The sequence below is a fragment of the Oryza sativa genome, chromosome 9, assembly GCF_034140825.1.
Source record: "Oryza sativa Japonica Group chromosome 9, ASM3414082v1".
In the NCBI taxonomy this organism is placed as follows: Eukaryota; Viridiplantae; Streptophyta; class Magnoliopsida; order Poales; family Poaceae; genus Oryza; species Oryza sativa.
The window spans coordinates 4,946,351-4,963,327 of record NC_089043.1 but is presented as its reverse complement, the minus strand read 5'-3'; the positions used below and the strand labels follow the sequence as shown (position 1 = coordinate 4,963,327).

Below are 16,977 nucleotides of genomic sequence, written 5' to 3'. Positions count from 1 at the left end.
AACATCCGATGTGATAGGGACTTAAAAGTTTTAGTCCCATCTAAACAGGGCCAAAGAAAGCTGCAAACATCTCGAGCTGCCAGGGGCAGAAGAAGCTAGCAATGGGAAGTAAATAAAACAGTATTAATGCGTGCAGTGGAGTGCAATGCAAGCGAAGAGTTATTAAGGGGGTGTTTTGATCCAGGGTTGTAAAATTTTAGCGTGTCACATCGGGTATTATATGAGGTGTCGCATGGGGTCTTTGGACACTAACAAAAAAAACTAATTACAGAATCCGTCAGTAAACCGCGAGATGAATTTATTAAGACTAATTAATTCGTCATTAGCAAATGTTTACTATAGCATCACATTGTCAAATCATGGAGCAATTAGGCTTAAAATATTCGTCTCACAAATTAATTGTAATCTGTTTAATTAGTTTTTTAGCATATATTTAATATTTTATGCATGTGTTTAAACGTTCGATATGATAGGGTGTAAAATTTTTGTGCGGGAAAACAGGGCCTAAGCAGGAAAGAGAGAAGAAGTATAGCTGCTGACTGCTGCATATTAATTGGAAGAGGTGGAAGGAGGAATGCCATGGGAGTACGGCTGTTCTTCACAGGCATCGTATGGGAGATTCAGAGATGAATGACACTATATATGACAGGGGCGAACTGGAGAAATTTTGCAGTCGACTAGTACTCCCTCGTCCTAAAGTATTTGGTGGTGTTGGCCAATTCATTCTCCAGGATGGAATTTTATTCTCAGCATTTTTTTTAAAAGAAGTAGACAACACATATTTACAACAACAATGTGTAATTAAGCTTTGTTAAAAAAAACAATCTGTAGTTAATTAGCTGATTTTTTTGCCAAATAAAGCACCATCAGCATTAATTTGACAAGAAAAGCTTTTTCAAGGCAATGTGTGAATACATATGTTGGAATATAAAAATAGTGCTCCCTTGAATTTTGTATACACTCCTTCAGTAATAAATATTTAACGTTTGGAATAAAATTTAGTCAAACATTTCAAACATTGAAAAAGCCAAAAAAATTTCTATACGACCCATTGTTTCGTCTTATAAGCCACACTCATTAACGCAAAAAGTAATTTGTAGTAAAATTTTTAGCGACATAAAAGCCAGTGTTGTGAAAATAAACTATGAGCTAATAGTTGAAGAGTAAACGATGGAGCTGTGTTTACAAAATCTAATAAGGGTGTGTTCGCTACAGTCCGCTCCCAACATGCACAGTACCCACGAAAAATGGAACGGTTCATTAGTACGTGATTAATTAATTATTTGCTATTTTTTTCAAAAATAGATTAATATGATTTTTTTAAGCAACTTTCGTATATAAACTTTTTACAAAAAAAACGCACCGTTTAGCAGTTTGAAAAGCGTGTGTGCGGAAAAAGAGGGAGAGGGTTAGGAAAAGGGGTGCCTAACACTCCTAAATCCATAATAGTACTCCCTCCGTCCCATAATATAAGGGATTTTGACTTTTTGCTTGCACTGTTTGACCACTCGTCTTATTCAAAAAATTTTGGAATTATTATTTATTTTTTTTGACTTACTTTATTATCCAAAGTACTTTAAGCACAACTTTTCGTTTTTTTATATTTGCACAAATTTTTTGAATAAGATGAGTGGTAAAAAATAAAAAAAAATCAAAATCCCATATATTATGGAACGGAGGGAGTAGTATAGTATACTTTTCAAGACAAATCTACATACTATTTTATTTTAAAATTAAATATTTGAGAAGTTACGATGTTAAACATTTAGGACAAAAGGGAGTAAGTTAATTTAGACATTGTAACTTTTAATGTAGACTGCTACCCTCTCCATTTTATAAAATATAGAGCGTGCCTATTTTTTAAAATTGTTTCATAATATAAGATGTGCATGTAGCATACAATTAATTAGCATCTCCTCTCTCCAAAATTATTATTTTCTTAAATCCTACTCTCACAAGATCTTTAATTATTATTTTTTGAATTGAATGGTTTCAAACAAGGAGGTGATAATAATTGTTCGTTAGTCTTTAACCGTTAAGGTAGTTATATCTTATAGGAGTATTTTGGAATGGAGGAAGTATATGACTTCGAGCCACTTATCTAAGTATCTAACTTTTTTCTATTACTGAATCACGGATGTTAGATTGTAATTATAGGAGTAACAAGTTCATAATTTTGACGTTTTAAATTGTACTCCCATCCAAACATCTACTCCATCCGTCCCATTTTAAGGGTAACCATGAGTTTCCATGCTCAACTTTGGACATTCGTCTTATTTAAATTTTTTTATAATTAGTATTTTTATTGTTGTAAGATGATAAAACATGAATAGTACTTTATGCATGACTTACATTATTATTATTTTTTTCAAAATTTTTTTAAATAAGACGGATGATCAAAGTTGGACACGAAAAATCATGACTGCACTTAAAATGGGACGGAGGGAGTATTTAGAATCGTATGCATATATTCTGACAAGACTGGTGCTCCACATATGTGTAGTCACGAATATCAAGCGGAAAAGATGCAGCAACAAATTGATCAATTACGAGCTCCCATCAATCAAACCTTATGGATTGAAATTTGAAAGCCATGGTATTCGCTCTAAATTTGGTTTCTCCTGGATCGATTAATTTGGTCACTCTCTGAATGTGAACCTTGGAGAAATTTAAGGCAACAACAAGAGAAACGGGCTTGCCATCGTGTAATTCCATTCAATACGCATGTACATATTACTAGTACTAGCTACTAGCTTGAGGACCATAAATTTGTGTGTTTGATCATGAGGATGTGATGTGGTTTAAATGTTTTTGAATTGAATGGTTTCATGACTTCAGTTACCCTGGTGGTTTAATGTGGGCTCCTGGGAAATTCCCCATATATACTTGCATATTCTACTGTTACTGCTCAATACTACTAGGCTGATAATTTGTTGTACATCAAGCAAAGCATTGACTGCATGTCTCTACTCTCTAGCATGGGAAGATGTATGAATGAAAAAAAAAACATTTGCGATACATGCTGGACCAACATTCATTTATTACTACATGCTGGACTTAGAGGGCCCACTTGCTAGTCATTTTGAGCTAGCTGGTGGTGGGGCCCAAAATAGCGTTGAAGAAAAGACCACATGGAATGGCATGCCTACATGTCCTTGCCATAGTTCTGGGGCCACAGTTGTGTGTGTTTATATATATATATATGTGTGCAGTTAGACCCTGTTTAGATGGGACTAAAAACTTTTAAGTCCCTATTACATCGGATGTTTGGAAACTAATTATAAATATTAAATATAGACTATTAATAAAACCCATCCATAATCTTGGACTAATTCGCGAGACGAATCTATTGAGCCTAATTAATCCATGATTAGCCTATGTGATGCTACAGTAAATATTCTCTAATTATAGATTAATTAGGTTTAAAAAGTTTATCTCGCGAATTAGCTTTCATTTATGTAATTAGTTTTGTAAGTAGTCTATATTTAATATTCTAAATTAGTGTCTAAATATAGAGACTAAAGTTAAAGTTAAGACCCTGGATCCTAACACCACCTTAATTGGCAAGACATTCTTCTTCTTCTCTTTAATTGGCAGCCATGCAATGTAAATGAGAAGCATATATACTGCCTGCGTGTATGTACTCCCTCCGTAAAAAAAAAAGACAAACCCTAATTTCCGTGCCCAACATTTGACCGTCCGTCTTATTTGAAAAATTATGAAAAAAATTAAAAAGACAAGCCACGCATAAAATATTAATCATGTTTTATCATCTAACAACAATAAAAATACGAATTATAAAAAAATTTCATATAAGACGGACAGTCAAAGTTAGACACGGAAATCCAGGGTTTGACTTTTTTTTTTGGACGGAGGGAGTAAATGTTGTGGTCAAATGGATCATATCACAGGCTTTGCGTGTGTGGTAGGAGAGACCATATGTCCATGATGAGTCTTCACAAGTGATGGAGTGCACCTGATCGATTGATCAATCGAAGTTCCACCATTGGAGGCATCGTATGTCTCTGAAATCTTTGCTTGTGTGCTGCCAATGCACGCACGCAATCATCAGTTGTCCACATTTTATTTTATTTTATTTTCTATGGTGTTCCACGCCTACACTTCGGTCATGTTTTTTTTTTTGGAGTTTAAGATTATGAGAAATAAATGATGAGTGATTAACTGGTGAAAATATGAGGTAATTAGCTGGTGCAATTTTGAGAAAGTTAGGTTTATTAGCTTCTAGCTTCTAGATTATTTTCTTGGATAAGAAAACTATCAAATAATTTAACTTTTTTGGGAAGCTAGAGACTCTATGATACATATTTGTTAAAGTGGCCACCCTTGGTCAAATTAGCTCATAACATGAAAGTTTAGATGTAAACATGTTTTGTTTAGGTTTAGGCGTGTTCTTCTATAAGGCTGAATCAAATCGAATAGAAAGTTGAATGTCGAGGAACACATGGATGAAAAATACATAAATGGTATTTAAAGAAAGTTGATGTAGCATTTTTGAAAAAAAAAATCCCCATTTAAAAGTTTAGAAAACATGCATATTTATGTTCTATTCCATTACGGTAAAAGAGTACACCCTATACCTGTTGTTGACACAAACTCTTTAGCCGCTCTTTGTAGCCCATGTATTAGTGATAAAGAGCCCCTAAAGAAAATGCATGATTTTCATAGGATTGCTGGATTAGTATATTTAATATCCATTAAATTCTTGCAAGGATTATACATTTAAAGTGACATTTAATTTAACCTGTAGATCGTATTTCATTGAAAATGGCCTGTTTTCCATCCTGTTTTATAGCATATTTATTAGAACATACTTTTTTTCTATACTTATACTTATGTAAGTCTAGATAAATTTTGTGTATTATACTTGTGTGAATCTAGGTAAAAAAAATATATGTTTATTTGTTAAACACTCATTTAAAAATATGTGTGAATCTATGGATCTATTTTTATTTTTTTTGCGGGGAGAATCTATGGATCTATTTGTAAATAAGCTTTTACTTTGTAAAATAAATATTAGAAAGGGTCATTTACATATCTATAATCTTTTTAGCCACTTTTTTGTTTTTCTCATCATCAATCATTTAAAGCCGTAAGGTTACGAATTTTCTCGTTTTTTTAATCGTATAAAGCCCGCGTCCTCGAATCACCTGACACCACGTTGTGCTTTATCCGAAAAACCCCTCGTCTTTCGTAGAAATACAACGTGAAGAAGAGAAAATTCCATTTCTAGGGGTAGCGCTGTAAACATAGTAAAATAAGGGACTTTTCTAAAAAACATGCCGCATATACCCCCATCCAAACCCTAACCCGCCGTTCACCACATCCTGCCCACCCGCAACCCGCGCCGCCGCCGCCGCCATCCGCCTCCCCACCCGCGGCTCGCTGCCGGTGCTCCTCCTCCGTGCGCCGCATCCACAACACACCCCCCCCCCTCCCCGCCCCCAGCGCAACGCCGCCTCCCCGCACCTCCGCGGGCCCGGCCTCAGCGACGCCGCCACACTCGCTCCGCGCCAGCGCTGGCGAGGAAGCGAGGCAGCCGCGGTGCTGGGCTGCCTCCGCCGACGGAAACCACGGGGCACGCACGGGACGGCGGTGGCGGGACCAAACCCCCCTCCCCCCGGGGACACGCCCCGTCTCGGCGAGCGTACGTGTCGGCGCGAGGAGGCAGACTGGCGCGTGGGCAGGCCACGCGGCGACGCGGCTCGTGGCCTCATCTCCGGCGCCACCGCGGCCAGATCTGGCGGTCAAAGGAGACGGCGCGACAGAAGAGGATAACCGCGATAGGCGCGGGCGACGGAGCGGCGGAGGCCGACAGGTGCGGCACCATCGTGGCCTTCATCGTTCGCCTTCCCCCAGACACCGCCCTCCCCCTTTGTTCTCCCACCACCCCGCCCGCCGGCAACGGCGCTTGCGGTTGCGGCAGATCCGGCCGGGCACGGGCGTCGTGCCACCACCGTCCGTCTGCGCGAAGGAAGGATTGGGAGGGAAGGCAGGCAGCCGAAGGAAGGATTGGGAGGGAAGGCAGGGATGAGAAAGTGGTGGTGATGCCGCCGCTGCCACACCGGCATGGAGCACAGCACGGCGGCCGCGTCAATGCCGTCGGACGGCCGCGTCAATGCCGTCGGACGCCGCTCCCCTCTTCTTTGCGTCGCCGTCGCCGTTGCCGGTGGGTTCTTCGCGTAGCCGTCGCCGTCGCCGTTGCTGGTGGGAGAAGAGGGGGCGGGGCATCCGCCGCCGTGCGCCGCCGGTGGAAGGTGAGGAGAGGGTGGAGTAGTCGTCGCCGTGCGCCGCCGTGGGAGAGGACACAGAGGAGGGCGCGGGGAGTCGGCGCCGTGGGAGGAGGACGGAGAGAAGGACGAAGGAGCGGTGGAAGTAGCGATTTTTCTGGTTTTTTATGGTGGGACCTACCGCAAAAAAAATGATGGTAGACCCCATCTGATTTTTTTTATGTACGACGGTAGAACGATCCACCGGCTCGGTTGACCGGCTGTCCCGGTTTTCTAAGGTTGTACTCGTTGCTTCATTTTTCTAACTCCACTTTTTTTCCGCACGTTTCCCAAACTAATAAACGATGTGTTTTTGCAAAAATATTCTATACAAAAATTTCTTTACAAAATTATATTAATCTATTTTTTAAAAAAAACTAATACTTAATTAATTATGAGTTAATGAGTCGCTCCGTTTTGTGTGCACTGTAGATTAGTGCATTTCTGTAGTAGTGTTCCCACCTCCCCCACTACTTACGATAGGGAGGGTGGATGACTCCTCCTCATCGTGCACGGTGGCGGCGGCGGCCGCCGCCATAGCGATGGTATAGGCCGGCATGTCATGTCGTCGTCCTTATCGGCGCCGGGATAGCTGGCTCTGGCCTACCTCTCCGCTTGAGCACCACCGCCCAGCGCTCAGATCTGGCAGATGATCGGCTTCTGCTGTTAGGAGTCAAGGGGTCCATGTCGCCGCTGTCTCCCGCTCCTGGCACCGATTTGGTTCATCCTTTTTCCCTTCACCGATTGAGTGTATCGTGAAAGCGTAAATAATTTATGGGGTCAGGAATGAGATTGTCATTTAAGACTTCCTAGAAAAAGTCGTGCATAATTTTTGGAAGCAACAAACTTACCATCACCTAAGTGATGTTAACAATCATTCTATAAAAAAAGCCAATGATCTTAGAGCCTATTTGTACATGTTCTGATCACCAACTAAGAGGTATCAAGGTTTGTTTCTTGCGACACCACAAAGCATACATTTTTCATACTATGACTGGCCGCAATTATCCCCTCCTAATTTATTGATGCAACACCAATGAAAGCCACCAAGAATGGATTTCAGAATGCGAAAGGTGGTTGGGGTTGGAGGATTGAACACAAAAATAGCTTTAGCTTAATGAAGTTGTTTGGAACTTTGTGCATTTTATCTTGTGGAGTTGTATGGAACTTTGGCTTAATAACTTCTGTTTTTTATGGTAATGATTTTTGTTTTAGAAGGAGGATAAATGCATTTTATCTTTGCTATTCTACCTAAAATATATGGGTTAAAAAGTGCATGTATTTGTTGTCGTGCGCGGCGTGTCATCGCGCATACCCTTCTTGTTTCTCTCAACATCTGATGGATCCTTCCAACCTAAGGCACAAAGGTTCCAGATTCCTTATTTCTATTTCTATATCCTTCCTTCACTACCACATTTCATCCAACAGCTGATATTGGTTTCACCTATGAATCCAACAGTCATCTTTCACTTGATGACGTGGCTCACCCTAGAAGCATCGTGAGAAAAACTTTTCACTTATAGAGATTTGAATCAGAGAAAAAATATTATCTCCTTTGGAAATAGAGGAGTTATACAAAAACTGAACTATTTTTTAAAAAAATCTATGATGTACTACCTCCGTCCAAAAATATAGCAACTTTTGGCTATGAATCTGGCTAAAAATACTTATATTTTGGAACGGATGGAGTAAAACCTTTGTGAGCCCTGAAATGGCGGATACAGGTCACCAAACTATAGCATAATAGCAAGTGCATTTTTAACAAGTTTCTTTCTATTTTATATTTAGGATGCTTTGATTTGTTTTTACAATAAAACTTCTTTTAAGTTTAACTAAATTTATATAAATAACATCCACAACATTAAATTAGTTTTATTAAATCTAAGATTGAATATATTTTAATAGTATGCTTGTTTTGTGTTGGAAATGGTGCTATGTTTTTCTATTAACTTAGTTAAATTCAACAAAATTTTATTAAGGAAAGTTGAAATTCTTGTAGAATGAAACAAGAGGGTAGTTGAGTACTAGTAGTAACAAGGAGAAGATCAGAAGATTGGATGGGTTGCAAGAATTAACAGTATGGTTCCTATATGTCGCGTGTCGACACATCAATCCAGAAAGCGTGTCCACAGAAGAAGCTGTGGTGACAGACACTCTCCCAGTGCCCTGCCTGCCAGCATCCGTATCCAAATGAATCTCACCTTCTATCTAATGCCTCTGTGATCTGCATTTATATGGTCTCTGCCTCACCAATCCAAATCGTAAGCAGACTACTGTAGTACATTATCAGTACCACCTGAATAATTAACAACAAAACAGTTCCATCTCTACTTCACTGTAAATTTCAGTTTCACCCAGTTCTTGGCTTAGATTCTTTAGGTACTCTTTTTTAGAATGGAACTGTGGATTCCATTTATCTCTACTAAATCATTAATCATCGCCGCTGCATGGATCGAGATCCATACTTGATTGAACTTTGCTATCAGTATTTTCCAAGAACCTAGTGGTTATGGTACCCAAAAAAAAATCTAGGGATGTTCAAAGTATTGTCATGTTCAATACTAACATGCTTGATCAGTATTCCCCTAAATTGATTTTGTATTCAGAATAAAAAATTTAATTAAAATATGAATCAGATGTGCCATCCAAATTGTTTTATTTTCTTAGCTTTGTGATACATCAATGTACGATGTAAACGACAGCACTACGAATATGTGACCTCTTTTGGAATTGAGAAATTTTACGGGAATTTATAGAAATGAACTAGTGAAAAATCGTGTAAAATTCTTACCTTCCAGAGGAGCCCTGAATTGCCACAAGGTAGTACCACCAGAAACAATCCAATATATTCAGTTGTCCTATTCCATTGAAAGAAAAAGAAGTATTAATAAGAAGCTAATTTCTTACTCTTTCTTTTTTAGCAGAGAGGACTACCTAGTCCCTCCATTTCACATGCTTTCGTCGCGAGATGGAGAAAAGAGCCCAAAAACATCCCTCGTGAAATTTGCGAGCCGATTTGGCACGGTTCCTTCGTACAAACAATATTATTGTACACATATAGGAAACCTACAGAAGACCTAAAAAAGAAAGGCGATAAACGGACAAGCTCAAGAACCGATGAACTTTACGAGCAAACAGACACCAGCCATTGTTTTTTCACCTACCAATTGCTTACCAATATGAGCATCCAAAGCCTACAGTATCAGCATATCAAAGATGCATTTTGGATCAGATAGATATTGCCCTTCCATTTTTCTTGTCACACCGCGCATACACACATACACTGATACTAGTATGCAAGAAGCAGGAAAGATCCAACATTTAGGTCCAAAATATCAGTACATTACCAAATCATTTGGTACATCCATCAAGATCGTAGTACTGATCCACATGCACGCGCGCTTAACTCCACGCATCTCGCTCAGCGAATCCATCAAACCATCTAGTACCACCACTATTCAGCAATTAACCTGGAGATGTACAGCATTAAACGCCACATTGCATTGAGCATATGAATCTGGGGAGACCTGCACAAAACCCAGCATTCAACACAGCAAGCCGTAGCATATACCGTAGGCCAATCAAAACGACGGGCTGCAAGTCCCAAAGACACATCACAGGTGAACAGCATTCAGTATTACTAGCAGCTCCACATTTGTCCCAGAGATGAGCTGGCTGGTGTGTCGATTTGCCATCAAATTGAACAGTAGTCTGGTGCGTCCACACAAAGTTCCAGCACAGATTTAATGGCACAGATCAGGGAGATTACATGTACTAGATTGATCCAAACGAAGAAACCATCATGTTTTGCCTCTAGCACGATAGTTAGAGAAACCTACTTTGTGGGTAACACAAGACAAGCAGCTCTGCGCTTAGCCTCCAACAAGGTGGGCACCAAGCTCGCCAAGGTCAGCATCGTCATCTTGTAGACGAACAGCATCTAACTTTTGCCTCAAGACCGTGATAGCGTTCATGATCAGCTCATAAGCTGTGATAGCGCCAGTTGTTTCAACAGTGAAGATAAAGCTGTCCTCCTTGGCATTGATCTCTATCAATCCGGGCTTTCCCATGGCATCTGCTTTCTTGATGACCTCATCATCATATGTATATGCCTCTGCATCCTCAACTACCACCTGGTAAAGTCACAGAAAATTAGCTCTGTGACAATCATGATTTGTTCCAATACAACAAATATGAAGAATCTTATGCTGTTAGAGTACAGCTATAATCAGCTATAAGTAATATTATGTTCGAGAAAAGAAAAGTTATAAGTAACATTCTTAAAAACACAAAGCTCCACAAGCCTACTCATATGTGCAAACTGAGAAAATCAACAGAATATACGAAAATAATTTGAACAAATAACCAGAATAAACCCCAGTGTCTTGTGGAAGAGCACATGTATCTCAAATTTTAGTATCTAAATGTGCTTTTCCATATAATAATCTATACGGGGAAAGCTTATGGTGGAGCCTATACACTACGAGAGTAATTTTAGAAATTCCCAGTGGAGTTTATGCTCTAACATGCTTCCTTTTTTTTGCTAGTTGGACTTATTGGATAGCAGGAATGAATCACTTGGACTGGTACACTTCGTTAGCTTTCATGTGCACTCCAATTTATAAGATAAAAGATTTGGGAACATCTTCAGTTAGTCCACATTAAAAAGGTAAGTGAGTTATCTATGTAAAGCATCACCAACGTCTATAATTAGCAGTCCCTAAAACAAAGCAAATCCAATAAAATAATGTTTTCTTTCAGAAATAGGTGCATGCATAGTATTAAGTTGACTAGTCGTGCTGGTGCACTAGTCATAGACACTGCGTTGCTCCCAATTTGTGCGACCAACTTGATTTGGATGGCCGTTGGGTATCTAGGCAACTAAGTGCAACCAATTTGATTGGAAGATAAAGGAAGTGGGAGGATAAAGAGGCGATGAAATTAATTGAAAAGAGTATCCAGGCTTTGCTTGGAGGCCTGGCCAATCCGGCCCATCACTAGGGAATAAAGGAGAGAGTGCAATTATGTTTTTACCACATGGATTTTTGTTCCCTGTTTTGCCATCACAGTAGCAGCAACAAGTTATAAACTTGTCAGTAGCAGCAACAAGTCAGTAGAAGGCATCTGTCTGGGGCTAATGTGTTTGGGGAATCAAGGGATTTAAGGGAGGGCATAATCATGGATCGCAGCCAATAACCCATCGCCCTGACACCGTACCACACCAAAGAGAAGGGGAGGGCTTGTGTTTTTTGTTTCTCTGATTACCTTTCATCATAATGTACTAGTGGTTACCCAGTGCGTTGCAGTGGAAAAATTTAGAAATAATTAAAAAAAACTTGAAGAAAACAGTTTGTAATGTCTAAGAGGACAATATTTTAAGCTTGATAGTAGGTGACAATGGTCATCGAATTGCGAGTGTATATTACACAAAAATTGTTATGTACCAAACATGTGAGGTATTTAGTGGCTATAATTTGTCTAGGTGGCATGTATGGTTTTAATGGATATTGAGATTTATAGTAATAACTACACTAAGTGGGTTGTAAATGCACATGACACATGAATGGTTGAGATCAAAGCATGAGAAAAATCCAAAGGTTAATATTTTCTTGATGATGTGATTATGCATGTCAAGCTTTTGGTTCCAATTATATAGGATATATAGATATAGATGAGAAGTAATTTATAGGAGAGGACCTAACAAATCGTCTAATATTTCTTAATATATTCCTAAATATCAACCAAATCAACTGACAAATAAAAATGCCTATTGTAGCATAAAATAGATAATATGGTACTGGCTGAACTCCGGCCATAGCCAGACAACTGCTGACCTGGGTGGAATGCCAGCGGCAATAGTGCTGGGCTGCTGGCCCAGAGAGCGCATTCCATACATACAAAGAGTGTATTCGTCGAATAGTTGGAAATTCAATGGCTCAGTGACTTGAATGTACTCCGTACAACTTAATAACGGATGCACAAGGAACATGACATAAGAGCAGAATGTCCAAAGCATTATTAAGTAATCCTGAGGAATATTTCTCATATCATTCACAAAGCAAAGCACCCAAAGCAATGCACCGAGCAGCATAACATGGTTTAACATAGAAATACAGTGAAGTAACAAAGATCCAAGTGATCTATGGGACAAATGTTAAGGAAAATGATGTGGTCTAGTGGATTTTCAGTAAAATTGCTAAAATTGTCAAAAGCTCTTTTATTGTGGTCCATCTATCCTCTTATGAGGACAACAATAGATACTAAATGTTGATTGTCTGTGCTTTACTTTGCTTCCATTGGTACATCATTGGCAAAAGCACAGTATCCTTTGTAAAATAAACATGTGTAGCACATGGTGCGAAAATCATTACGGACAACTGGTTTGACCAGAGATAAACCAGAATTGGAGGCTTGTGCGATCTGGATGTAAAAAATGATTGAAGAGACGATAAACCAGTTGGGACAGGTTAGCCTGTGTGTTGTGACAAACATGGGTCAAATAAAGGTCCCATTACTCGTGCGGAGGCCTATTGTGCCTATTGTGTCATAATACACATAAAAATTGCACACGCAGGGGCTCGAGCTTTGGGTCAGCTGGATGGAGTTTAACTCCATTGGCCACCATGCCAAGCAGCTGGTTGTGTCCTATGGGGAACATGCAATTTAAATAAATAGTTTTGAACCAGCCAAACTGGCAGTCAGACCACTTGGCCGGTCATCGGTGAACCAGGGGCCTGAATGGTTAAGTGACCAGTCCAAGTTTTCTACTATGATGCAGCACACCAAAATCAGCAACAATCATAAATAAAAAATGGGTTCACATATCAGCGGAAGGCTAAAGTTTGATTTTTTTTTAAAAAAAAAAAGAAACAGCCAAGTTATACAGTACTAAATGTAAATATACAGCAAAAAAAGTTTGGTATGACGAAAAGTGACTGTACTTTAGCCATTATATGAAACATAAATTAAACATTATTATAATTTTCCAATCTTGTTCAAACTTCCATTATAAACTGAAATCCCCATTTCAAAATTATACTATCCATACTTCACTGCACAAAAAAATACTAAACTTAATTCAAATAGGGAACCTATTGCTTTTTATATATAATACAAACTTGAATTTCAAAATTAGAAAATATTGCTCCATTCCTTATTGGAATGCAACAATCATTCATAGACTAAAAATGTAAACAATTGATTTTTTTACCATTACCACGTATCAGGTGTTTCAACATGAATGTTAGCCATTGGATCTGTGAACAATGTATAGTTCACAATGACTTGGCGTACTATAAAAAGTCCAATAGACAAACAATATAAACTTGACTTTAGCATGAAACATTTTAGATATGTTAATTCTCCAGTACATGTGAGGTATTCAATATGTGGCAGAAAATGAATTACTGGTTAATGCCAGTAGTAGGTGTATGTGATTTGGATGGCAATGGGTTAGTTCCCTCCAAGAAGGCAAAATTAAAAAAAAGGCTTCAATGAACCCAGGATGGGAGTACTCTGAGAATTTAGGGATGTCTTGACGATATGTAATAATAGGCCTAAACAAATATTTTTTCAGAATTTTCTCACCCACTCAGTGTACAAGTTTCATGTGCATGCACACTTGCAGCTGGAGGAGCCTGCATGCCATCCAGTTCTTCACTGGGTTTGGCAAAACGGGATGACCCGGTCTTCAATACCCCTACTTTGGAAGCTTACAATAGAAAAGTAGGCTAGGGAGTTTTTTTGGTGTCATTTTCATGCAAGGGGCTCTTTTGAGTGATACCAGCACTTATCATTTGCTCAAAAAAGTGATTGGGTTATGGCATATATCTTTTCATTATGTCAGCTATAACAAGATTGAACAGAGCAATTCTGAATTCCACATCTTTAACAAATTTTATATTTAAAAACAGTATCTGCATAGTTTTCCCATAGTTCAGTGCGCAATGTGGACATCACAATTCCTGAATGTTCATCAACAATTTGAACATAACTTGGGAACAGACAAAACACAAATTCACCGAACATGCTACTACACAATATATCCAGGCAAAAACATTGTTACTCATTTAGTTTGGTAATAGAATTTACAGAAGATTACATATACTAGCAACAATGCAATCCCACGTAGGTATCAATTTTCATTAAAAAGAAGATCAGGTACCAACCTAAAAATGTGATCACTAGAGAACTTAACAATACATTTCATCACTGTATATCAAATGCAATTTGATAGATCAGCACTCAAACCAAGGCATTCGACTATAGCTAAGCATAAAAACCGATAAGCCACAAGAGATTGACTGTAGTGACAAACATTGTCACTTCAGTGACGGCTTTCTATAACAGAAGTACCTAAGACTCAGTAGTAACAGACTGTAAGACAATAGAACATGCCATTTTAGAACAGCATGCCATTTGAAAACAGCAAAACATATTGATCACTATCTAAGTAATCAAATATGGCTATCTGTGTTGAACTCTAAAGCTTAGATGGTGATATCATGGGGGGAAATAAACCAAATTATCAAAAAAAATAAAGAGGGGGGTGAAGAACATGCTGACCTGTTGAGTGTTGGGATCAATGTTGAACACTTTTGTAGGGCTACTCTCCACCAAATTTCGTTTTTCCTCGAGTGTCAATGTTTCCATGAGTTCTTCATTGATACGTATTTCAGGCTCATACATGAAAGTCACAGTAGCGGCGGGGGACCACTTGGCATGGTCCTTGCCAATTCCCTTCCTAGCAATTGCTCGGAGCCTGAGCTCTTGGCCCCGACGCAGCTTTACAATTAGTATGCCCCTGGAATTAAAATATTATAGGTTGGTTGTTTGTAAGTATTAGTTCAGAAAGAGAGTACACTTACAGCTTTTATGGCATTTAAAAGAAAATATAAGATAATAAAATACTAGCAGATGCTCCTAATCTAACTAGGACAATTTTGAGAACAGAAAATACATGTATGTCGGCATCATCCAAATATAAGACTGGAACATGACCTGCGGTCTAAACATGGAACTGATATAGGAATATTCGCCACATTAGTTATGTTAATTTGGAATTTTGGGCATTTGCTCAATGCTTCACATAGGAATGAAAAATGGAAGCAAATGAACATATGGTGTACTTGTAACAAAAGCCTCGGATAAGAGATCAGTGCTAGACCTGGATCCGTTTGGTTTGGGCGGAGCTTTTAGGGGGATTGGGAGTTTAGAGGGATGAGGTTATTAACTGTTCTGTTTGGTTGGGAAACATGAGTTTGGGTGGGATGGGGATAGAGAAAAATTGAGGGAGGAACTCCCTCCTTTCTAATACCTGGGTAGAGGGTGGTAATTGGGAAGGAACTCCTTTACTTTACCTAAACAAATCTCAACCATCCATTTTCATTTAAGATCTAATCTATAGCTAAACTCCTTATCGATTCCCACCATCTCTGCCAAACAAGAGATTGGGACTAAAAAGCAAATTTCCATGTTAATCTCACCAACAATTCCCTCATCTAAACTCCCAATCCTCTTCCCTAAAGTTGCCAAACAAGATAGTCTATAATGTTAAAAATAGAGTCAACCTGTTCCTAACAGCATTTTGAACTGAAATAAACTTGCAATAATAGCCATAATGGGGCAATAGGGGAGGGGGGGTTACCTCTGGTCAGCAGCAGCGGCGGTGTCGAAGGGTTCAGTTCCGCCGAGGGCGTGCTGGTAGGCCCTAGCCTGGTCGACGGGGCAGACCTTGGGGTCGGTGGAGCGGAGGTCGTTGGAGGTGACCTCGAGGGTCTGGTCGGAGTCGGTGGCGCGGGCGGCGAGGTGGAACTCGACGGAGCAGTACTCGCAGGAGCCGTCGCCGTCGCAGGCGTCGCAGTCGCGGGAGAAGCGCATGGCCATGGCGGCGGCGGAGGTGAGGGGGATGAGGCCGAGGCGGTGGGCGATGAACTCGTCGTTGAGGACGGAGGAGTTGACCTCGATCTCGACGAGGTCGATGGCGACGGTGGGGACCTCGGCGATCATGACGCGGCGGAGGGCGTTGGCCATGCTGGCGTCGGTGTCGCGGAGCTCGAACTTGGCGTAGTCGTCCTTCAGCTCGCGGATCCGCACCCGCGGGAACCGCTGGTACGACACGCCGCCTGCCGCCCGCTCCATGATCCTTCCGCCGCCGCCGCCGGAGACAATCCTAGGGTTTCGCCGCAAACAACACAACTACACAAGGAGGGGATGGGACGGGAGGGTTTTTGATTTGGGGAAAAACCAACACCCAAACCCAACACTATAGGCCGAGGGAGGAGGGAGGGGTTACCCTCTTCATTTGGAGCTTGTATTGCTCTTGCGGCTGCGGGTGGGGCCATCTGGCAGTCTCGGTTCGCGGTGTCTCATCTCATGGTTTTTTTTCTCTTTTCTTTTTTTTTACAAAAATAAAATACACTGCTGGACCTTAAACTTGAACCATCTACGTGAGATGCATATATAGATCACTAATTATAGTTTACCCAAAATCCAAAGTGAAAATAACTCAGTTCGGGTACTGACATAGTCATCCACGATGATGATTAGAATTTTAAATTAGACCCCTCCCTCCTATAGTATAGTACCAAATCGACTTCCTCTTTGAGGTCTTGACAAACGGCGACAGCGATATATCCGTTGCTCCTCTCTTTCGAGACTTTGTCTAGGCACCCCTCCCCCCTTGCCAAAA

At 40.1% G+C, this 16,977-nt stretch overlaps 1 protein-coding gene across 1 annotated transcript; it reads right to left on the bottom strand.

Annotated features, from left to right (window-relative positions):
- Positions 1-9,901: 9,901 nt before the first annotated feature.
- Positions 9,902-16,560, bottom strand: LOC4346392 (DNA-directed RNA polymerases II, IV and V subunit 3). The gene is made up of 3 exons (XM_015756899.3): positions 15,934-16,560; positions 14,853-15,090; positions 9,902-10,420 (listed from the first exon to the last, which is right to left on the bottom strand). Exons 1-3 carry the CDS (start codon positions 16,425-16,427, stop codon positions 10,160-10,162), a joined length of 993 nt encoding a protein of 330 aa, XP_015612385.1. The 5' UTR covers positions 16,428-16,560; the 3' UTR covers positions 9,902-10,159.
- Between the last annotated feature and the right edge of the window lie 417 nt (positions 16,561-16,977).